Raw genomic sequence first — 24,028 nt, 5'->3', positions numbered from 1 at the left:
GAGGACAGAATCTTTCCTCCAATTGACTGGAACAGCTATCGGAGCTAAACCTAGGAGTGATCACATCCCAATGCATGGGAGGAGGCAGAGTGTGAACATCATGAAATTGCCAATGAGATAGGTCACAAACAGTAGGATATTGCCAGTTTCATTTGTTCATTTTAGTTCACCCTGATTGGCAGCAGAGCATTCGGTTGTAGCTGGGACAAGGTGGGTTGACACAGTGCTCTTAGGTAAGTGCAGGGAGCAGCCCACATGGGGAAGGCAGAGACACTGGATCAGAGCAGAGGACAAGAGAGGGCACACATGCACTAGCCACCCCAAAGAACCCTTGAGCCTAAAGGAAGGAACTGTCCGTGGCTGCTGCATTTCCTTGAGCAGGAGCTGGAGGCTGAGACCACTGTCCTGTGAACACTGTTCAGACCCTGTTCTGAGTGATTGTGGCTGGGGAATGTGGATTATACCAACACTCAGGCAGAGGTGGCCACCAACGCCAGACACCCATGGGCTGGGTGATCAGGAGAGGCTCCTGGGAGGAGGCGTACCTAAAGCTAAGCCTTCAAGGATAGGTGGGAATTAAAACAGGTTCAGAGAAGAGGAGAAGATTTAGACCAAAGAAGGCTAAAATTCTAAAGGCAGTTTGAAATAGAGGAGTCACAAAATAGTATGGCTACTATGATTCCTTTTATGTTAAAAGTATATGTACATATACGTATAGACACTCATATTATATATATAGAATGATGGAAGGAGGAATGTATAACAAAATTTTAGCTGTCTTGTCATTGTAGGGTGGTTTTTTTTTTCTTTCTTTGTGCTCATTTGCATTTTCTAGTTGCTCTACAGTAAGCATATATTACTCCTATAACATTTTTTTAGAGGATAAGCAATAAAGTTTGCTTTCATCAGTGTGTAAGATGGTTCGGGTATGAAGCAATATCTGACTGTAAGTTAGAATTCTCTCAAGGTATTACAGAAATAGTGAACTTCATTAATTTCTACAGCTTCTGTGTGTGTGTATATATACACACACGCACATATACACACATATATATGTATATAACATATACATATATAACATAATGGCCAAGAGGACATACTCTGAAGGTTTGATTCTGTCTCCACAGCTTGCTAGCTAGTCACATGGAACAGTGGTAGTTCCTGCCTCTCAGGCTCCCTGTGAGGATTCAATGAGACAATGTATGTGAGACACCTGCCGCGTGGGGAGCACGTAACACGTTAGCTGTTAATAGTGGCACCTCTCTCTCTCTCTCTCTTTCTCTCCTTCTCTCTTACACACCCCCAGAACGTTATTTGAACACTGCTCTCAGCCATCCACATGACAGTGTTGTCATAGACCAACCAGGACTTCTCAAATGTTGACGGGCAAACAAATGACCTGGAGATCTTTTTTGTTTTGTTTGAGATGGAGACTTGCTCTGTTGCCCAGGCTGTAGTGCAGTGGCATGATCTCGGTTCACTGCAACATCTGCCTCCCAGGTTCAAGCAGTTCTCCTGTCTCAGCCTCCCGAGTAGCTGGGATTACAGGCACGTGCCACCACTCCCAGCTAATTTTTGTACTTTTAGTAGAGACGGGGTTTCACCATGTTGGCCAGGCTGGTCTTGAACTCCTGACCTCAGGTGATCCACCCCGCTTGGCCTCCCAAAGTGTTGGGATTATAGGCGTGAGCCACCACGCCCAGCCAACTTGGAGATCATGTTCAAATGCAGGCACTGACTCAAAAGGCCTGCAGTAGGGGCAGATTCTGCATTTCTAACAGGCTCCTGGTGATGTCCTGCTGCTGGTCAGGAGATCACACTTTGAGATGTGAAGTCAAGGATGTGTTAATATCCTTTTAGGACTTCCAGGAACAGAATGCCCTTAAATGTATTCGGATAGAACCTATCCTGTGGATTTCGTTCTCTGTTAAGTAGCACTATGTCATCCTGTTCATCTATACACATAGCCACCTACTATGTATAAGACCCTCTGCATTTCTTACAATACAGGGCCCCTGACCTTAAGGAGCTTGTATTCAGCATCTCAATGCACATGTAGGTGGCCCAGGAAACTGATCCTGGGTGCTCAGTGAGAGCTGCCTACAACAAATGACAGCAACACTCTAGAGTCTATTGTAAATTCCAAAGAGAACTAAAGTCCAAATACTTACTTTGAAATATTGAGGATGAGCACGTTCTCCAGATGCAGGGTTGCATTAATACATCTTAACTTTATAATGAGAGTTATGTCTACCTATATAAATACCTACTGTCTTAGGACATGTGATGTTGTGGTATATTGTCACTTTTTCATAATGTCATGTTTTTCTCATTCTTCGTTAGTGGAGGAACCATGGGTTGAGACATGGAAGTCATCTGGAACTTAAGACACAGGCTTGCAATGCACCACACCACTGTGTCCATTGTTTAAGGAACGTGTTGGTCTCATCTGGCTGCCTCTTGTGGGACTCGCAACTCCTGCCTTATTCCATTTGAAGATTACTATTTGCCGTGGAAACGGTGATGTCAAATTGATGGGGTGGGGCTTGGGGCCATGAATAAACACAAAATAGTTCACCCCACAGGGTGGGAGTTATTATTAGGTTTAGGAGCTGCCCGCTTATGCGGGTCACCCACCCCAGGCCCTGCTTTTTGGGTGGAGCAGTCTGGCAAGGTGTGGGGTGGTACACTTGGCAGAAAGTGTCTGTTCTAAATAGCACAGGTGAATTGGGACAGGTATATCATCCCTACTGAAACAGGACATGATCTACCTGCAGGAACAATGGGAGAAGAAGAGAGAGGTGACTTGAAGTAGCACACTAAGACAAGTGATCAAATGTTAGAATAATTTCAAGGATGGCTATTGCCCTAGAAAACAAGAACCTTCCAGAACTAGTTTTATCCTTTCTATACTTTTACCACAGGCTAAGCATGGTATCCCCAGCCTTATCAAGTCAAATTTTAAACTGCTTAATGTCACCTCCCTCTGTCCACCCCCACATCATGCTGATTATATAAGATTGCCTGGATTTAAATCCAGCTCTATTACTTACTACCTGCGTGCACCTGTGTGAAAACTGGTAAGGTTTTTTGGTTCGGTTAGTTTTTGGTTTTTGAGACAGATGCTCAGGCTAGAGTACAGTGGTGTGATCTTGGCTCTCTGCAACCTCTACCTCCCGGGTTCAAGCAATTCTCAGCCTCAGCCTCCTGAGTAGCTGGGATTATAGGCGCTTACCACCATGCCCAGCTAATTTTTGTATTTTTGGTGGAGACGGGGTTTTGCCATGTTGGCCAGGCTGGTCTCAAACTCCTGGCCTCAAGTGATCCACCTGCCTCAACCTCCCAAAGTGCTGAGATTACAGGTGTGAGCTACTGTGCCTGGCCCCAAGAACTCTTTTTGGAGGCAAGAAATTTCCATCAAGTGAGGACGCTTTGGAATGGAAACTCCTGGAAAATAGGGCTTTCCCGGGATCCTTGGAGTTGAACAGAGCTGAATTTGGCCAGAACTGCCATGGGAAACCATGGGATAATTCACTAAGAGAGCCTTTAATCCTAGATCACAGGGAGGGGAGATATAAACAGGACTGCCCATATCACATGCTAATTATGTTCCAGGCATTATATCCTTTGATTCTCCCAATAAACCTATGCCATAAACAGTAGCATCAATTTCATCTCACAGATGTGGACATTGAGACTTTATAGAGGGCAAGAACTTTGCCCGAGTCTATTAGTCCATTCTCCTACTACTATAAAGAAATACCTGAGAAGGGGTAATTTATACAGAAAAGATGTTTAATTGACTCACAGTTCCACATGACTGGGGAGGCCTCAGGAAACTTACAATCATGGCAGAAGGTGCCTTTCCACAGTGCAGTAGGAGAGAGAATGAGTGCCAGCAGGGGAAGTGCCAGGTGCTTATAAAACCAACAGATCTCATAAGAACTCACTCATTAGCACCAGAACAGCATAGGAGAAACTGCCTCCATGATTCAATTACCTCCCACCAGGTTCCTCCCATAACACGTGGGGATTACGGGGATTATAATTCAAGGTAAGATTTGAGTGGGGACACAGCCAAACCATATCATCAAGGCTATATATAGCACAGTGGTAGAGCAAAACTTTAAGCCCATTTTGACTCCAGAACCTATTTTCTTAATCACTATTCTAGGTCCTTAAAGACAAGAACTGAACGGGAACCTTACAGTTCAAATGTATTCTGCTAAAAGTGTTAGTTATCTCTTGACCCATGAAACAAACACACATCATGGCTCGGTGATAGAGGGCCCATCAGATCAGGCCATGGGGAACAGGAAGGAGACCAGGCTCCCCCTGCTGGTTTTCACTGGTGAAGGCGGTAAAATCGGAGATAGACCGGAGCCTGCAATAATATCACCGCCACCATTTATGGAGCGCCTACCAGGGCTCCAGGCCTGTGCTAAACAGCAGCTGAGCCTCACAGCAACATTAAGAGGCTGGGACTATTAACCCTACTTGACAGATCAAAGAGACAGAGGTGCGACAATTTCCAGGGACGTGTTCACAGTCCCTCAGCCAGTCAGGGGCCAAGTCTTTTGGCTACACGAAGTTGGCTGCTCTGCTCCTATTGTCTGTGGGCCAGAGACCTGGTGACTGCACATGAGTGTTAGGCCACCCGAGGACCCAGACTGTGAACTCAGCCTGCATGCTGGCTCACCAGGACAGTTTCTGGAGGCCCCTTTGACTATTGTCTTTGACAAGGCTGAAGATGGGCTAAGACCAGAATCCTCAACCAAATTTAAAATTACTTAAGCTTGGAATATTCCATTCTTTTCTGTGGCCATAAGTCTCCCTCTCTGCACCCAGAGGCTTCCTCCTGACTGGTGGCTGCCTGTATGGTTTGCCAATGCAGCATCCACTCTGCATTTGTTCCACAAAGTGCTGCTGAGTGTCTCCTTTGTGCCTAATACTGGGCCTTTGATGGAGATCAGAGGGCCATTTGACCTGGGGCTCCACCTTAAGCAAGGATGAGGCCACATTGCAAATGCTGATTTTGCCAATAAATTCATCCTCCAAGTTGTTCCATAGTACTTAAAAATTCAGCAAAGAAAAAACAATTCCCAGCAGACACCATAGGTGGCAAACCTCTGTGTAGAAGCTGGTGAAAAACCAGTCCTCCAGTTCTAATGGCACCTGGATCTGAGAAGGAAAGGGACTTGGACTCCACAGACAGGGGGCAGATATTTTATGAGTTATCCCCGTGAGGATAATGGGCATTGAAACACTGCTTTGCAAACTCTGAAGTGATGCATGAGTGTTTGTTGGTTCCTATTTTAATTACGTAAAATACATATCTTAGACAATATCCAAGAAATGAAGATTAGTAACTAGAGCAGATTAAGGGGAGAGAAATCCGGGATCATGTGAACTGTTCAGGAGCCCCCAAATAATAGAATGCCTTATTTTTTTTTACCCAGTCTACAGGTAACCCTACTCACAGGAGGCTGGTGTGAGGGCCACTTTCTCGATTTCCTTTTGACATGTCTTTTTTCCCGCCCCAGAAGGCATCCCCATCTCCCTATCGTCCTCTGCTAACTCTTTGCATCTCCACCTCCACCCAGAACTATGAAATATGTCTTTGCAGGTCATACTCAGTACAGCTACAGGGAATGCCATTCACATCAAAGTCTACATGAATGAGACCACTGGGCCTTAAACTCAGCTGCATGTCGGAAACATTTGGAGGAACTTTAAACATTATTGATGTCTTAGTCCCTCCTCCAGGTTGTCTGATTTAATTGTTCTGAGTTGCAGCCTGGCTTGGAATTTTTTTCAATGCCCAGGTGATTCTAATATGCACCCACCATGTTTGAGAACCAGTAAATTAGACTATGCTGGGAATGGTGCCCACTGAGGATGTGTGGTAGATAACCTGCATAGCCCTTCAGATGAGCCCTGCCCACTCCATTTGGCTTGATGCAATCCCCAATGACCTGAACTTGCTAGTGGAACAGATCACAGACTAAATACATACTTCTCTGCCTTTCATGTTGTTTTCCCCTGGGTCGGGATTGGGGTTGAGGAAAGTGTAGGGACTGAACTCTGATCCTTTAAGGAATCCCTTGCACTTCCTACATCCTTCTGAGGAATGAAGGAGAGGTAAGGGTCTAATCCTGCCGAAAAATTGGGAATTTTTTCAAAACCAGTTTTGGAGGCTGCCCAACTCTGGTGCTTTGCCCAGGGTGAGCATACTGTTTTGACCGCCTGACTAAGAGAGTGATTTAGGCTTTTGGAAGAATCTGGCTCATTTCCCCTGGTACCTCGGCCATTCCCTGCTTGTAAATCAGCCACCTTTAGCAGCTGCATTTTACTTTCCCAGGCCACAAGGGAACTGTGTAGTTTTTACTGAATTAGCAACTTAATTGCTCCAAATATAGCTCTAATGCTCCCAAAGACATGGCAGCTCCCAAAGGTGTCTGGCTTTCTGCTCTTCCTCCCTCCCATCCTGTCCCCACCAAACTCAAGGACCAGGTTAAATTCTGGAAAATTTGAGCTTATGAAATCACAGCCTCTGGAATGAACTTACTTTATTTTGTTTATGTCAAATCTTGCCATATGAATTTAATGTCACTGTGTCCATAACAACTGATGTCTTTCAAGTGGGAAGACGGGGGAGACCAAAAAAATCCCACAAAAATCCAGCCATATGAGACAAATATGTGACACAAACAAGTCCTTAGTCTCATGGTTTAGTTAAAGCCTTGCCTATTTTACAGCTCAGATGCTCTATAACTCATTGATGGCTCTCCTGCTGATAAGTGCATCTGTTATTCTAAAGTTACAAGTCAAACTTCTTTAGCCAAAACCTTGCATCTGGCATGTGTATTTATACTTGGCATTTCAAAGTTAATATTTTTGGTTCAGCAGAGGGATTCAAAACAAACATTTTTTCTTAAATTCCAAATTCTTGAGCAGGTATCTGAATCCAGACAGAAGGGAGAGAGAGAAAGAACTAAGTATGGAAGAGGCTGTTATTTGCCTACCTAATTGCTATTCTACTCTTTTCCCTTTATAACAGAACAGCAACCAAGAAGACTAAGTTTCCCAGACTCCTTTGCAGCTTAGTGTGGCCATCTGGCCAAATTCTGGTCAGAAGGTAGAAGTGTTAAGTATAGCATGGAGCTTCCAGGAAGGCTTTCTTTAAGAGAGTTGAATCAGGTGTGAGGTATGCTCTTTTTTTCCTGTCTGTTTCTTTTCCCTTCTGCTTTGAGCATGGACATAATCCTGGAGCTTCAGCAGCCATCTTAGACCATGAGGTGGCTTTCAAGAGGAAAGCCACATGCTGAAGGAAGATGGCACAGGAGGAAGATAGGAGTCTAGGCCACTGAGGACAGAGGGAGCAGTGCTTTAATACCTACCTCTAGATTTCCTTTATGTGACAGAGAAGTAAACTGATCTTCTTTAAGTTAAAGTTATGTGGAGCTTTTAGTTATATGAAAACAAATCTAGGTCAGGTGCTGTGGCTCACGCCTCTAATTCCAGCACTTTGGGAGGTTGAGGCAGGCAGATCACTTGAGGTCAGGAGTTCGAGACCAGCCTGGCCAACACGGTGAAACCCCAGTATCAACGCAAAATTAGGCAGGCATGGTGGCGCGCACCAGTAATCCCACTACTCAGTAGGCTGAGGCAGGAGAATCGCTCGAACCTGGGAGGTGGAGGTTGCAGTGAGCTGAGATCACACCATTGCACTCCAGCCTGGGCAACAGAGCAAGACTCCATCTCAAAAAAAAAAAAAGAAAGTAAAGAAAACAAATCTAACCCTAAGTTATATATTAGGATAAAATTGATTTTTTAAAAAAGTCATTTTTCAAACCATGTTAGCACTTTTTACCCATGTTAGTCCATCTCCTAAAATGAACGTCATTATTTGAAAAGGCGTATGTCAAGCTTGTCCAACCCATGGCCCACAAGCTGCATGTGGCCCAGGATGGCTTTGAATGTGGCCCAACACAAATTTGTGAACTTTCTTAAAACATTATGAGATTTTGTGTGTGTGTGTGTGTTTTAGCTCATCAGCTATCATAGTGTTAGTGTGTTTTATGTGTGGCCCAAGGCAATTCTTCCAATGTGACCCAAGGAAGCCAAAAGATTGGATACCCCTGAACTGTACCGAATTATTTCTTGTGCTCAGCAAGGTTAAGCAACTTGCCTAAAGTCACCCAGCAAAAAAGGGGCAAAGCCAATATTCTAATTCAGCCTATACTTTTAATTGAATTTTCTTTCCCTATCAAGAGAGCACAAGTTAATAACTATAGCTAACATACAGCTCTGCAGAATTTGTACAGTTTTTGATCATATATTATTATGTTTTAGCCTTACCAGGCTGTGCAATGGTTAGGTCTAGCCTGAATCCATTCTGAACACAAGAAGTGTGGTAGAGATTTGCTTACTCTAAACATGTTGTCCCCTACAGAATCTGCCTGGTTTTTGAGAGTAAGGCTTTTGGGTATCTCTCATGTACCTACCCGTCACCTATGATGCCCCCAGTTAATGGCAATAGATTCTGTGTAACACAAGGAAAGAGACCATCTTATGTTCTATAGAAAGTTATCTCTGTTTGAAGATTTTAGTTACAGGGTGGGTCCATGGACAAGGTCTGTTGACTTTCTGCAACTGTACTTTCAAATTCAGTTGGTTACTATATTGACAATGGTAGCATGGCAGAACACTGAACAAAATGACATGGCTTATCAGGGAAATTAGACATGTCAGCCCATCAAAATTCAGGAGAGGGAAGCCTTTTTGTTTATTTGGGCCATTCTCGTTCAAGGAGTGTGGATGACAGATTTACTCAAGAGAATTTTAAGTCCTACCCTAGAAGCACCAGTTAAGTGACAAAGAAGTATGCTTCTCTCTCCATGCTGACAACAGTGTGTTACCGAATAGTGGGGCCTGCAGCAGGGCTATGAAGACAGTGTTGGGCCCTGGAGGGAGGTGCTTCCCCCCATGACCCACAGGGCTCTGAGGACACATGTGCTCAGAGCCTGGCTCACTGCATGCCAATAGTATGAGCTCCCGAAATGTTTGTTGCTTAGAGTTGAACAAATGTCTGCATGCCTGTATTACTAATCCTGAAGAGTAACTTTTTTTCAGTATCACACATTAAGGCATGGAAAGAAAACCCCATTTTAAAAATACAAAAGAAATCATTATATAATACATATCCTAAAACTAGGTCCTCTGTGGTTGGTTTTAGCACATTCTCACATTTAAAGGAAGGAGTAGGATTAGGTTCCGCTACATGTAACAGATAAATAAAAATAATAGAGGCTTAAACAAGATGTAAAAAGTTTTTTGTCTCTCATTTAAAAGAAACCTGGAGTAGATAATCAGGCAACATGATAGTCATTGGGGATCCAGCCTTTTTTCTTTTTTTAATCTTTTTCTTCATCTTGGTTACAAGTACCTTCTATCCTCAAGGTCACCCCATAGTTCAAGGTAGCTGCTAGGGCTTCCACAATCATATATAAATGTATTTTCTGAGAATGAGAAAAAGCAAAAAGTCAAAAAAGGAATTTCCCCAGCCATTCGTTTTCCATGTAGGCTTTCAAGAAGTCCTTTTTACAAACTTCTGCTTATATCTGATTACCCAGAGCTTAACACATGGCCAAATTTAGCTGCAAAGGCATCTGGAAAATTTAGTCTTTTAAATGGGCACATTGCTCCACTTCTTAATAACATAGAACTGCAGTTCTCAACCTTTTTGGTCTTGAAAAAGGTTGATACCTTTTATACCCTAAAAAAATTATTGAGGACCCCAAAGCGCTTTTATTTATATGAGTAATATCTATTAGTATTTGCCATATGAGAAATTAAAGCCAAAAAATCTGAAAATATTTGTTTATTCATTTAAAAAGTATATTTATACTCTCTTTACATGTTAAATAACATATACTTTCCAAAGCAAAAAAAAATAAAGTGAAAAGAGTGATATTATTTGACATTTTTGAAAATTTCTTCAGTGTTTGACTTAACAGAAGACAGCCAGACTCTTTTATATCTGCTTCTACATTGATTCTGTTGCAATACATCTTGCTTCAATTATATGGAGAAAATCTGGCCTCATGCAAATATGTAACTGAAAAATATAAAAGTGTTTTTAAAACTTTTTCAGGTAATTGCAGATATTTTTCTCTGATACTACACTATAATTCATGTGGTAGTTATTTAAAGGTTAGTTGCAATGTAGAATCTGAAACCATATCAATGAATATTTTGTACTCTGTTAAAATTCATTGGGATATCTTGCACAGTGAATGGATTTTTAGCCACACATGGTATTGCAATATCACATAATAGTTATATGAAAAATGTTTTTTTAATGAATTATGCAGACCTTTCAAATGCTGACACATTTCATTATATAATTTAAAATCACATTTTAAAATATCACCACTGATCTTAAAAGAAAAGAATACTTTCAAGAATTTGTCAAGTTCATGATGACAAACGTAAGTTTTCAAAAATTGTAATTTTTACTTGAAAGGTTGAATGTTGGCCGGGCGCGGTGGCTCAAGCCTGTAATCCCAGCACTTTGGGAGGCCGAGACGGGCGGATCACGAGGTCAGGAGATCGAGACCATCCTGGCTAACACGGTGAAACCCCGTCTCTACTAAAAATACAAAAAACTAGCCGGCGAGGTGGCGGGCGCCTGTAGTTCCAGCTACTCGGGAGGCTGAGGCAGGAGAATGGCGGGAACCCGGGAGGCGGAGCTTGCAGTGAGCTGAGATCCGGCCACTGCACTCCAGTCCGGGAGACAGAGCGAGACTCCGCCTCAAAAAAAAAAAAAAAAAAAAAGAAAGGTTGAATGTTATCATTGGCAACTAATACTGTCAGATATTTCTCTTGAAGTGGCAGGCTCACTTTGTTCAGTTTTGAAAAAATATCTACCAAATACACACATCTGAATAATTATGCGGTATCCGGCAGCCATTCTTCCAAGTAAAAATGACAGTCCATGAGAAATGTGGCTAGTTCAGCTTGCAACTCACAGAGCTGCTTTCCCTCCAAGTAACCATCATAGTCATGCAGGCAGAAGAAGCATGTTATGTGTACCTCCCATTCCATCACACAGACTGTTAAAAAAGCTATGTACTCAAGGGTTGAGATTTAACAAAATTAATAATTTTTACTGCTTCAATAAGGGTATTTAAAAGTGAAACTGGCCATTTTTACTGTACCTCATTGTTTTTACTGTGAATGCATGCTGGTGAAGAACAGTTGTTGCTAGACTGTTTGGTGCTTATATTAGTTTCCTGTGGCTGCTCTAACAAATTATTACAAACTAGGTGGCTTAAAACAAAAGAAATGTATTCTCTCGCAGTTCTGGAGGTCAGAAGTCTGAATTCAAGGTGTCAGCAATGCCACACTTAATCTAGAGTCTCTTGGGGAGAGTCTGTTTCTTGCCTCTCCCAGCCTCTGGTGGCTGCCAGCATTCCTTGGCTTGTGGCTGCATCACTCCAATCTCTGCCTCTATTTTTACATGGCCTTCTCTTCTTCTGTCTGTAAAGTCTCCTTCTGCCACTTCAAGGTATACATGTGGTTGCATTTAGGGACCCCTCCAGACGATCTAGGATCATCTCCCCATCTCCTTAAATTAATCACATCTGCAAAGATCCTTTTTACAAATAAAGCAACATTTACAGGTTCCAGAGATTAGGTCCTGATATCTTTGTGGTGGGGGTGGGGGGTGGTTGGTGTGCATTTTTCACTCTGCTACAGTGCTATTGCTGTGATTGGTGCTAAGACACCAGCAGTTTGAGCGACTATTGCTTTTATACCATCATTGCAGATGTCCATGCAATCAAGAAGGTAAATAATGTTTTAGAATTATTATTTAATTTGTTTTGACCTTGCATAATATGCACCACAAACCCCTCTGCCAAAATCAAACAAACAAAGGTCTCAGGGAGTCCCAGGGACTTATGGACCACACTTTGGTAACTGCTGATGTCAGGGAATAGATGTTAGGTATACAAATAAAATTATCTGCCCCAGTAGCCTGGAAGGGAGGCTAGTCTTTTCCATTCCTTCTAAGTGAGCCCATTATTTTCTGGGTTCACTTTGGGGGAAATAGAAAAGGAGATGTAAGACTCACTAGTCTCAAATGATGGATAAAGCCACAGGACTATACCACCCTTTGGAAAAGAGGTTTCCACAAGAGTTCCCCACCTCGGATCCACAGAGTTCCCCGAATGATGAGGATCTGCATAGTTCTGGGGAGGAACTAGGGCTCTCCTTGGGTTCTTTAAGAGCTCTGACCCACCCGGGAAGGAGAGCAAGAGCCAGGGCCCGACAGAGCCCAAGAGAATCGGGGATGGGAAGCCTGCAAGGGAGCATGAGAGCAACTTGGGCCTGCAAAGAGCCTTCACCACGGTCCCGGCGTTCCACAGGTCCAGCAAGTTTCTGTGAGTCCTGTTCAGACTGTTGAGAGATAGGGGTGTCCCTCATGGCTGAGGTGGGATCAAACCAGCCCCAGAGAGAGGAGGAGGAGTCCAAGCCAGAGCAACCAGAGGGCCAGGGGGCTGGTGCAGCTACTGCGGCCACTGATTCCACCGCCAAGAGGGAGATGTGCAGAGTTCCTCCCTGCGCTCCACCTTCTGCTGAGGAATCAGATTACTTAGGTTATTTTCAGCTTCACCTCTCAGGGTACAAAGGTGGCGGCTCCCCATAAATGAATTACCATCTGCCGGGAATGAACAGTTTTTCTAGGTGTGGTAGCAAGGGCTGGGTTGAGAAATCTATCAAAGAGAGACTCATGGGGTAATCTGATCTGACATTCTGTGTGTGTGCTGCTGTGACGCTGTCATTAGCTAGCAGAGGACTTTAGCAACAACATATATATATGTGAAATATCGTTCATGTACATGAACCTGTGCTCCCTCCCAAGAGGCTTTGCATTTATGTGTCCATGTAAAAGTGTTATTCATATTACAATGTATTTGCGTTCACATAGATGTATGCATACATGTCACATTTGTATCCATGTGTCTTGCATGTTTACCTATGACATATGTAAGCGGCAGCATGATGATCCAATGAAAACATCAGGACTCAAGAAGATGAGATTAACAGAAGTACACGGAGACGGATCATTTCCTTCTTTTCCTCCTTTATTCTAAAAATCATTTTATAAACAGGTAATATGTGAACATGGTTTTAAAAAAATCATTAATCACCATCAAGTAAAGTGAAAAATGAATCTCCCATCCTCCACCCCAGAAATAATTATCACCAGTTCTTATGTATTCTTCAAGAGATATTTCATATATTTGAAAAAAATGAATATATACACACACACATATAGATGTGTATATATATATTATGTACACATATGTGTGTATATGTATCTATATCCCTAATAAATTAGTTCTTTTAAACTAGTGAATGGCAGGGTTGGAAAAGGAAAATCTCTATCTTCTCATGCCTTGTATATAAGCACAGATTCCAGAGCACATATTTGTTTGCGTCTGTGATTTACACGTGTGCAGGCTTTGTGATAGAGGGCAAATTTTTTTGTTATAGAAAACTTCTGGAACCTAGAAAACTAATTTCCTTACCAGATCATCTGGTAATTAATCTTAAAAGCTCAAGACAAAAACAAATTCCTTATCTAAGACCTTTGTGCTTTCCCAGAGGCAGGTGAGAATCATTCCGGTGGAGTTGTCTGCACTTTCTGATTTGTCATCAATTCCTTAGGAGCAATCCAGTAAAGGTTTATTTAGTACATCCCTCTGTTGATTTTATAACCACTGCTGACTGCTTGGGACATAAAACTCTTGATGATTTACAAGCAGTAAGTGGGCAAGAAATTCATAAATCGCATGATATAATAAGGATATAGGTGAATACACACACATACACGTATTCATATCCACCTTCAGAAGAAGAGTTGTAGGTATGTCCAGAAAATACATTCATCTTTAATTCAAAAAAATTGAGAGCTCATTGATAAGAGACCCACAGTCAATAACATCTGAGAGGTAAATTATATCAGGTAATATTTTAATGTAAAGAAAAAGGCTTTGCTCTTGAATTTCTGAAAGAGGAGACTCTGGTTCGTGCTTTTGAGATGTTCAAAGGGGTTTTTATGATCCCTGAAGGAAAACAACAATTTTTTTTCTAAAAAGCTTTATTGACCAAGCCAAAAATGTTGAAGATTGCCAAGGTTTCCTGATACTCTTGAAATTATTCTGCAACAAATAATCCTCAACTAAATAGTCATTTAAAGATCTCTCTCTTTTTTTCTAAGTCTGGTTTTAGAAAAATCTCTAATAGTATTCTAAAAGTAGGAAAAATATAAGTTTTTAATTCCGGGGAAGTAGTAGGGCTTCAGGGAACTAATAGACAAGGGGAAAAATCTCATAAAACATACTTGTTTGGAAAGTAAATTTTAATAATTATGAATCTGCTACCATGAGTAGTTTGCCAACCATCTGCCTCTCAAAATATAGTATGAAACAGCTAGAAATTTAAGATGCAATTGGCAAAATGTAATTCTTATTTGGATTCTGATTCAAACCAAACAAAGAAGAAAAAATAAGAGAAAGTGAGGTGTGGGAAAATTGGGGAAATTTGAACACTGATTAGGTATTTACAATGATTCAAAAATCATTGTAAATTTTTAAGGTATAATAATGGTGTTCTATTTTTTCAAGTCTTTATCTTTTAAAGATACACAACAAAATATTTTAGGATGAAATTATTTTATGGCTTGAATTTGCTTTTTAAAAATCCAATTGGGGGAATTGTGAGTGGGGGGTATAAATTAAACAAGACTGGCCATGAGTAGATAATCATTGAAGCTAGATGAAAGATACATGGGGTTTCATATACAGGAATACTTCAGAGACACTGTGGGCTCAGTTCTAGACCACTGTAAGAAAGCAAATAATGCAATAAAGTGAGTCACACAAATTTTTTTTTGTTTCCCAATGCATATAAAAATATATTTATGGGCCGGGCGTGGTAGTTCACACCTGTAATCCCAGCACTTTGGGAGGCTGAAGTGGGTAGATCACTTGAAGTCAGGAGTTCAAGACACACCTGGCAAACGTGGTGAAATCCTATCTCTATTAAAAATACAAAAATTAACTGGGCGTGGTAGCAGGTGCTTGTAATCCCAGCTACTTGGGAGGCTGAGGCATGAGAATCATTTGAACCCGGAAGGCAGAGGTTGCAGTGAGCCGAGATTGTGCCACGGCACTTCAGCCTGGGCAACAGAGCGAGACTCCATCTAAAAAAAAAAAAAAAAGTATGCTTACACTACACTTGTCTGATAAGGGCGCAGTTGTATTATGTCTAAAAAACAATGTACATACCTTAATTTTAAGATACTTTATTGCTTAAAAATGCTAGTGATCATCTGAGCCTTCAGCAAGTTATAATCTTTTTTGCTGGTGGAGGGTCTTGCTGACAAATCAGTATGGTGTTTGCTGAAGGTTGAGGTGGCTGTAGTCATTTCTTAATGTAAGACAACAGTGACGTTTGCTGCATTGTTAACCTCTTCCTTTCATAAAAGATTTCTCTGTAGCATGAGACGATGTTTGATAGCATTTTACCTAAAGTAGAATTCAGCTTTCAAAATTGGAGTCAATCCTCTAAAACCTGCTGCTGCTTTATCAACTAAGTTTATGAAATATTCTCAATTATTTGCTGTTATCTCAACGATGTTCACAGCATCTCAATCAGGAGTAGTTTCCATTTCATGGAACCATTTTCTTTGCTCATTCATAAGAAGCAGTTTCTCATTCATTCCAGATTGATCATGAGATTGGAGCAATTCAATCACATCTTCAGGCTCCACTTCTAAATCTACTTCTCTTGCTTTTTCCATCATGTCTGCAGTTACTTCCTCCACTGAAGTCTTGAGCCTCTCAAAATCTTCCAAGAGGACTGGAATCAACTTGTTCCAAACACCTGTTAACTTTGCCATTTTTACTTCTTCCCACAAATCACAGATGTTCTTAATTGTATCTAGAATGATGAATCCTTTCCAGAAGGTTTTCAATTTACTTTTCCCAGATCCATCAGAGCAATCACTATCTATGGCAGCTATAGTCTTACAAAATCCTTTTCCTAAGTAATAAGACTTAAAAATATAAATCATTCCTGGATCCATGGGCTGCAGAGTGAATGTTATCTTAGTGAGCATGAAAACAACATTAATCTGCTTGTACATCTCCATCAGAAATCTTGGGTCAATGAGCAGTAATATTTTTAATGGGATCCTTCTGAGCATCAGGTGTCAACAGTGAACTTAGAATATTCAGGAAATCATGCTAAAACAGATGTGCTCTCATGCAGGCTTTGTTGTTCCATTTTTAGAGCACAGGCAGAATAGATTTAGCATTATTCTTAAGGGCCTTGGGATTTTTGGAATGGTCAATGAGCATTGGCTTCAGCTTCAAGTCACCAAGTGCTTTGACCCCTAACAAGAAAGTCAGCCCGTCCTTTGAAGCTTTGAAGCCAGGCACTGACTTCTCCTCTCTAGCTGTGAAAGAACTAGATGGTCTTCCATCTAGAAGACTGTTTTATCTACAGTGAAAATCTGTTATTTAGCATAGCCACTTTCGTCAATGATCTTAGCCAGATCTTCTGACTAACTTGCTGCAGCTTCTAAATCAACACTTGCTGCTTCACCTTGCACTTTTATGTTATGGAGATGGCTTCTTTCCTTAAATCTCATGAAGCAACCTCTGCTAGCCTCCAACTTTTCTTCTGCAGCTTCCTCACTTCTCTCAGCCTTCATAGAATTGAAGAGAGGTAGGGCCTTGCTCTGGATTAGGCTTTGGCTTAAGAGAATGTTGTAGCTGGTTTCTATCCAGACCAATCAAACTTTCTCCACATCAGTAATAAGGCTGTTTCAATTTCTTATTATTTGTGTATCCACTGAAGTAGCACTTTTAATTTCCTTCATGAACATTTCTTTTGCATTCGCAACTTGGCTAATTATTTGGTACAAGAAACCTAGCTTTCAGCCTGTCTGGGCTTTCAACACACCTTCTTCACTAAGCTTAATTTCAAGTGAGCTTTTGATTTTGAGAGAGAGACATGCGACTCTTCCTTATACTTGAACACTTAGAGGCCATTGTAGGGTTATTAGTTGGCCTAATTTCAATATTGTTGTGTCTCAAGGAATAGGAAAGCCCAAGGAGAGGGAGACAGTTGGGAGAATGGCCAGTGGGTGGAGCAGTCAGAGTGCACACAACATTTATCAAGTAAGTTCACCATCTTATATGAGCAAGGTTCATGGTGCCCCAAAACGTTTTCAACAGTAACATTAAAGATCACTGACTGCAGATCACCATAACTGATATGATAACAATGAAAAAGTCTGAAATATTGCAAGAATTACTAAAATGTGATGTAGACACACAACGTGAGCACATGCTGTTGGAAAGACGGCCCTAAGAGACTGGCTCCACATGAGATTGCCGCAAACCTTCCATTTGTTTAAAAAAAAAAAAGTCTTCAAAGTCCAATAAAATGAGATCTTCCTGTACTCTTTAATGTACTCTTGTATTTGTTTGAAATTTTTTACAAGGTGAAAAACAAAAAACAGCTAACAAGCTAGAATGGTTATTCATTATGTATTTGAACATTTCTTCACGTATTCATATCACATTTATTGTTCAACAGAAACCAAGCATTGGTTGCGTAAAGGGCTCTGAGTGAGACACTTTAGTGAATGCTGAGTGGTGTGAGCTACAGTCACTCCAGACAGTGCAGGTTGTGACGGGTAGGGACACTACTGATATCTAGACCACATCAGCCTCTGTGATGTGTGCTGGAGCCTCTCTCCTCTTGGTAAGTAAGAAGGTGTCTACCCATTGGTTATTGTGAAGCGCTTCTGTTTGGGGGACCGACCACCCAGCAGTATTCAGCTTCGGTGCAATCTACTCCACTGATCTAACAGTCATCAAGGCCCAGAGGAGCCCCAGAGGTCTGAAGCTGAAAACAGAGACTCAAGGCCAGCTCTCCAGAAATAAAGGAGGCTTTATTTTTATGCTATACCTAAAAAAAGAAAAGAAAAAAAGTAAGGAGAGCAGTCGAAAGGCTGGTTTTGCAGCAGAGAGTCATGTGGTGAATTTGAAACTTACACCGGTGCCTGGCCTGCAGAGCAGAAGGGAACGTGACTGGGCTATCTGGGAAGCCCTCCACCTCTAGAAGGCACTTCCCAGAGGGCAGTGAAAACACAGCTTCCTTGCACAAGAGATCGGCCCTCCAGTGGCCCAAAGGGAGAAAGAAAAGTCCTAAGAGCTTTGTGAAAGCTTCTTCCCCTTGGTGTCTGAGCCTCATTTCTCAAACCTGGATGATCCCTTTCCTGCTCCATCAAAACCATCAGCTGTTAGCAGTCACTCTAGCCAAAAGATCCAGCCCAAAGTGCTCCCAGGAGATAACAAGTTCTTAAGAAACTTGTGGCTGGGCGCAGTGGCTCATACCTGTAATCCTAGCACTTTGGGAGGCTGAGGCAGGGGGATCACCTGAGGTTGGGAGTTCAAGACCAGCCTGACCAACATGGAGAAGCCCTGTCTCTACTAAAAATACAAAATTAGCTGGGTGTGGTGGTGCGTGTCTGTAATCCCAGCTACTTGGAAGGCTGAGGCAGGAGAATCATTTGAACCCGGGAGGCGGAGGTTGCAGTGAACTGATACCGCATCATTGCACTCCAGCCTGGACAAGAGCGAAACTTTCTTTTTTTCTCAAAAAAAGAAAAGAAAGAAAAGAAAAGGAAAGAAAAGAAAAAACTCTTTTCCTGTAATCAATAAGACCTTTTAACTTTATTTTTAATTCTGTGTAGATCACCAGAGCATGCCCACCACATGGCCCCTCTGCAGGCTGAGGATGGAGGAGAAGGGAAGAATGGCTCCCAATATTCTGGTCACTTGGCTCTGAATGTCACCAGCAAAGTGAATGTTATACCTGCATATGCCCTCTGGGTCTTGCCCTAACCAGTCAATATGCAAAATCTGATCGCAGCTCCCTCTTCAGAAAAACACTTCCATGGCTTCCCAACTGCTCTTTAAACAAAGCCTAAAATGTTTGACAAGACTGACAAGGTTGACCAGGCCCTGTGGGTTCTGGCTTGGACACCAAACCTTCAGGCACCCGCTCCAAGCCAGAGCTGCTTCCTCCACTGATAATCTAAGGGGAAAGAGCATAGCCAGGAGCTGGACTCCAATCAGTATCCCCAGATCATAGTTTCCCATGGTTCACCCCTGATGAGATACTGAGTGAAGGAATGATAAAAGGCCAATATCTGGACAACAAACCAGAAACTCTGTCGGGAATGTGTCCTGCTGGTCAGAGACGTAGCAAGGACCTGGTTGGAAGTCAGAGTTTAGAGCCACTCAGTGGGCTTCCCATCAGGTTGGCCCCTGAAATTCCCGAATAAAGAAATAGCGTGAGTGGTTGTCTCAAAGCAAGAAAATTGGTGGGTGTAATTTCTTGGTTACTGGAAGTCATCTCTGTTTGAGGGTTGTGGCAGCAGAAAAATAAAAAGTTGACACAGCCTGCTAAATGCCTCCTAATACTGCCTCCCACATGGGGCTCTGCCAGGCCCCTCTCTCCTGCCCTCTCCTCTTTGTCTAGTAGACAGCCACTGTTTCTTTAGCTCCTAGCACAGTCTCCACAGGTCCACAGACACCTGTCACTTAGATATCCCTGTGAACGGTGCTCCCTGGGATTATGCAAGGCAATGACCCTGATTTCACTTCCCCAAGCAAGCCTCATGACCCTTTGATGAATCCAAATCCCTCTTAGGGCCACAGGACTTCTCAGTGGTGTCAGAGAATAATTAATAGATGATTAATACAGATAATGAATCCGTATCTTTCTCCCCAATAGACTACTAAACTAGAGGCTCTGCAAGGGCAGAACCATGTATGCTCTCTTGTTGGTGGAATTTTTCAGTTACGTTTCCATTTGATGGACCCGGACCAGACACAGAGTAGATGCTCAATAAATAAATGTTGCACTAATGAACAAATTCCCGTTTTCTGATCCCTGACTGTTGCAGACCCTACTCCTACCTCGAGCTCCTGAAGTCATTAGCCCTGAAGCCCTCTCTTTGAAAGCATAAATGACCTCTATGTTAGCATTTTTCCCTCTGTCTTAGTACAGGAATTGTTGCTGCCTGAAACTAACCATCCCAACCCTCCAGGCCACCTCCCTGCATATCTGACTCCAGGTATCTCCAAGACAAACTGGCTGCCCTGCCCTCCCCAGCTGCATATGGGGATGCACGTCCCTAACAAGGTTTTCTTTTTTGAGCTACTTTTAATGTTCATTGTAGCCCAAATTTATGAACATAAAATTATGGGGTGGGTGAGGATGGCAGGGGTTGGGGGGAGACAGTGAAAGAAGCACTCAAGGTTAGGGTGGCATGAAGGGCCCAAAGTGTCATCTGTTGGTCAGCATGCCACTGGTGATACTCAGTCTGGTCCTTGTCACCAAACTTCTTCTCCAAAACCAATGGCCCTCAGCTAAGGATCAGTGTCTCAGGGATCTGTTGAACATAAAGCTAGTTTCTGTAAATGAAATCATTTCCACCTATCAACTATCATCAAACATGAAAGTGGATGTGAAAAGACTTTGTCCCTAAGATATAACATAAATAACAACAATAATGTACCAAGCTTACTTCACTCATATCCTTTGAAAGCTAGATACTTCTGATCAAAATTAGTAAAAGTTGCTCCATATACGAACACGATATCAACATTTTTTAAAGAATTGCTACATTCCGTGTGGCACATCCTTTGGGATGTGCCACCCTTACCTTGAGTGGCATTGCCTTTGAAGCCCAAAGCAAATATTTTCTTTTAAAACCTAATGGTTTTAAATTGTCTCTTCTGAAGTCTGTGAGTCAGTTTCAGTTGTTTATTACACAGCCAAATTCAGAGAGATTAAGGACACCAAAGATTTTAATGAAGAAGATGAGTTTCTTTTAGTCATAAAGATTGTTTCTATCATATCATTCCCCATGTGTTGACATGGCAACTCTGCTCTGTCTCGCTCCACAGACCTACGGGTACTTAGGAAAGTCCTGTGTTCTGTCAGCCGCTGGGCCCAGTTAGTTCATGCCTGGCGCAGGCCCCAGCCTGGGGTGGACCAAGAGCCCACCCATGTACATCACAAGTCAAGCGTCAACCTTGCAGAAGAGAACAGCAGCAGCCAGGGGTCACTGTGATTCAGTGATCAGGGAAGGATTTATTCACAGCGTTATCCTACTACGGTCTAGTTTGTGTAATTTAGCCAGGTATCCAATACTATTCTAGCAGGAGACATGTTTTATTTTATTTCATTGGTTTGATGTTTTTGTTTTGTTTTGTTTTACAGCCTTTAAGGTACCCAGAGTCCTCAGAGAGGCCAGATGGCAGCTGAGTTGTTTGGGATTAGTGAGTCTGCTTTGGGGCCAAGGACAGCCACCGGGAAATCTCCAGCTGGGCCTGCTTTCTCTTCCCTGCTTCTTTTCCACCAACTCTCGCCTCTGTGGAAACTCCCAAAGTCTCAGAAGTCATGATTTTTCCATTGGCTGCTGGGGTTAAAATTGAGCCACCAATGCCTTCCTACAGGAAAGGGGAAGGATGGGGAATGAAAAAGTGAAATTCCTGTTCCTGAGCCTTACACAGGAGATTTCTTACCCGAGGGAATTTGAAACTGTTCCAGAGGAAAATTGCCTCGGGCCAGCCTAATTTTTACCAGTCTGAGACATTGCACCTCCCACTTCCCCTTTCCCCCTTTGAATGATCTCTGTCAGGCTGCCTGGGCGCTGCTGTAGCTTCTGAAGGTGGCGACACAGAATACCATGGTTGTCAGGTAACAACGACGGAAACGCTTGCTCCCTGAGCTGAGCATTGTATTATTATATCAGAATAGTCTCTAGCGAGGGAGAGAGTATATTTCTTCATAAGGGGGAGGAGAGAAGCAGGCACAGGCCTCCTCTTCCAGCTGTGTCTCTTCTACCTGGTCAGCATCAGGACTGGGCCTGAAATGTGAGCAGAAAACACAGGTACGTTATGGTCCAAAGCACCATTCACAGAACCAAGGCTGCCATCATGGGCAACAGGCTAAGCAGGGATTCACAGTCTCCCAACACCTTATTCATGGACCAAATAGCCACAGATCACGATGGAGATGGCTAGAAGGAGTGCATTCCCCCAGTAGACACGCCATACCTGTGATTTCCACCATCCGCGAAAGAAGGGCAGCCCTCATCAATCACAAATGCAGAGTTATCTTGAGGGTAGATGGTGTAGTATTGAGGAGGACTCGGCATGGCGGCGGCTGCCCCTCCAGGGGTTATGAGGCCACAGGGGCTCACCACAGACTGCAGGTAGCTGGTATTTATCCCCATAGGCTCTGGAGAAGCATAAGGAGGAGGGATGTACTGCACCACAGTGGCCCCATGGAAGGTGATGGGTTGGTTGATGCCAGTGAAAACAAATGATGGTCCTCCTGGTGTCTGTTCCGAGTCCGGGACCCTTTCCTCACTTTCTTTGCACAACTGGCAGGAGAGCATTTTGAACTTGCACACAGCAATCAGGATGAATGTCACCCCAACCGACAGCAGGACGGGCCCAAGGAGCTGGGTCCATTCAAAGTGGGAGACACCTTGGTATTTGATCCAGCCCATGACAGTGAATGTGATCCCCACCAGCCCCAGAAAGATGCCTGAGAAGAGCAAGGTGGCCCCAGCCTTGTCGTCATCGGACACCTGGATGTCAGCGGTGCTGGGTGTGTAAGGAGTGACGGAAAACACATTGACAGGGAAGTCCTCCAAGCGGCCGCTGCCCTGTTCCATTGCTCCTTGTGGGCTCACCCTGCTTCTTAGAGTGGAGAGGATTGTGAGAGCCAAGGAATCACAGGTCTAAATTAGTTATAGAAGAACTCAGGGCTTGTGCTTAACAGGGTGTAACACACAGAGGGCTGGACCTTGTTTAGAAGAATAAAGGTCTGAGAAATGAAGCCTGAAGTTTTCTCATGTATTATCAACAAGTGGAGGTCTCTGTTTTGCAAGTCAATGACAAGCTGTCTCTCTAATTCACATTCATTCATTCACACATTCAAAAATTAACTTATTGAGTCCATCTTTCTTTTTCTTTTCTTTTCTTTTTTTTAGAGCGTGGGTCTCACTGTGTCACCCAGCTGGAATGCAGTGGCACAATCATAGCTCACTGCAGCCTCAACCTCCTGGGTCAAGCGATCCTCCCACTTCATCCTCTCCAGTAGCCAGGACTACAGGCACACATCACAATGCTCAGCTAATTTTTAAAATTATTTGTAGAGATAGGGTCTCATTATGTTGACCAGGCTAGTCTCAAACTCCTGGACTCAAGTGATCCTCCTGCCTTGGCCCCAGGAGGTACTCTTCTGTAGCAATTTAAGATGCTGCCATAAGACCCTGTTTTGGTCCTCCCCAACACAGGTTTGTAGAAATGACAGAGCTCCCTCAAGGGTCTCCAGCAGTGAATGGGGCCCTTAATATATCCACACATGCACAGGAGTCTAACCTGATTTTCCTAGTGGTTCAGCTCATTAGGAGTAGACAGACACCTATTTCTTGACCGCATGTGTATTCCTATCTACTTCACGAACCCCTAGCTATGATGATACTTAAACTTCAGTAACAGTTCTCACAAAGCCCTAAGATCCTGTTCTTTTCTGGCCAACCCCATACGCCTTTTGCTTTCTGCATTTGGGGAGTAATTCTAGCCTTGGGAGAGGAACAACATTGTAGGAAACCTTTTTATGCACTGTATCACTGCCAGGGGTTGAATAAGCATCAGGTATGACCTGGCTCACTGGGACACATGCTTCGGACCCTCCCTCCATGGTGGCCACACAGTTCCTAGTCTCCAAGGTGAAACAACCAGCTGTGTTTTGGAGCCTGCTGTTTTGCAACCAAACCCAAGTTGCTGTAGAGAAGACAGTTTAATTTTCAATAACATTATCTGTCATTCATGACTGCAAAACTTCCAAA

At 42.8% G+C, this 24,028-nt stretch overlaps 1 protein-coding gene across 1 annotated transcript; it reads right to left on the bottom strand.

Moving 5' to 3' along the window:
• Positions 1-21,237: 21,237 nt before the first annotated feature.
• TMEM174 (transmembrane protein 174) lies at positions 21,238-22,927 on the bottom strand. The gene is made up of 2 exons (XM_033179847.1): positions 22,224-22,927; positions 21,238-22,033 (listed from the first exon to the last, which is right to left on the bottom strand). The coding sequence occupies exons 1-2, from the start codon at positions 22,847-22,849 to the stop codon at positions 21,928-21,930; spliced, it is 732 nt and encodes a 243-aa protein (XP_033035738.1). The 5' UTR covers positions 22,850-22,927; the 3' UTR covers positions 21,238-21,927.
• Between the last annotated feature and the right edge of the window lie 1,101 nt (positions 22,928-24,028).

The sequence above is a fragment of the Trachypithecus francoisi genome, unplaced genomic scaffold (genome assembly GCF_009764315.1).
Source record: "Trachypithecus francoisi isolate TF-2019V2 unplaced genomic scaffold, Tfra_2.0 Lachesis_group2, whole genome shotgun sequence".
NCBI lineage: Eukaryota > Metazoa > Chordata > Mammalia > Primates > Cercopithecidae > Trachypithecus > Trachypithecus francoisi.
The sequence above is the reverse complement of the archived record's forward strand: the minus strand, read 5'-3'. Positions and strand labels throughout refer to the sequence as shown.

Bases quoted from the DNA above. Each gene is read 5' to 3' on its own strand.
- TMEM174 (XM_033179847.1), bottom strand. From the start codon at position 22,849: ATGGAACAGGGCAGCGGCCGCTTGGAGGACTTCCCTGTCAATGTGTTT. The intron at 22,034-22,223 runs GTATGGCGTGTC...CTCACATTTCAG, and splicing joins GCGGATGGTGGAAATCACAG to GCCCAGTCCTGATGCTGACC.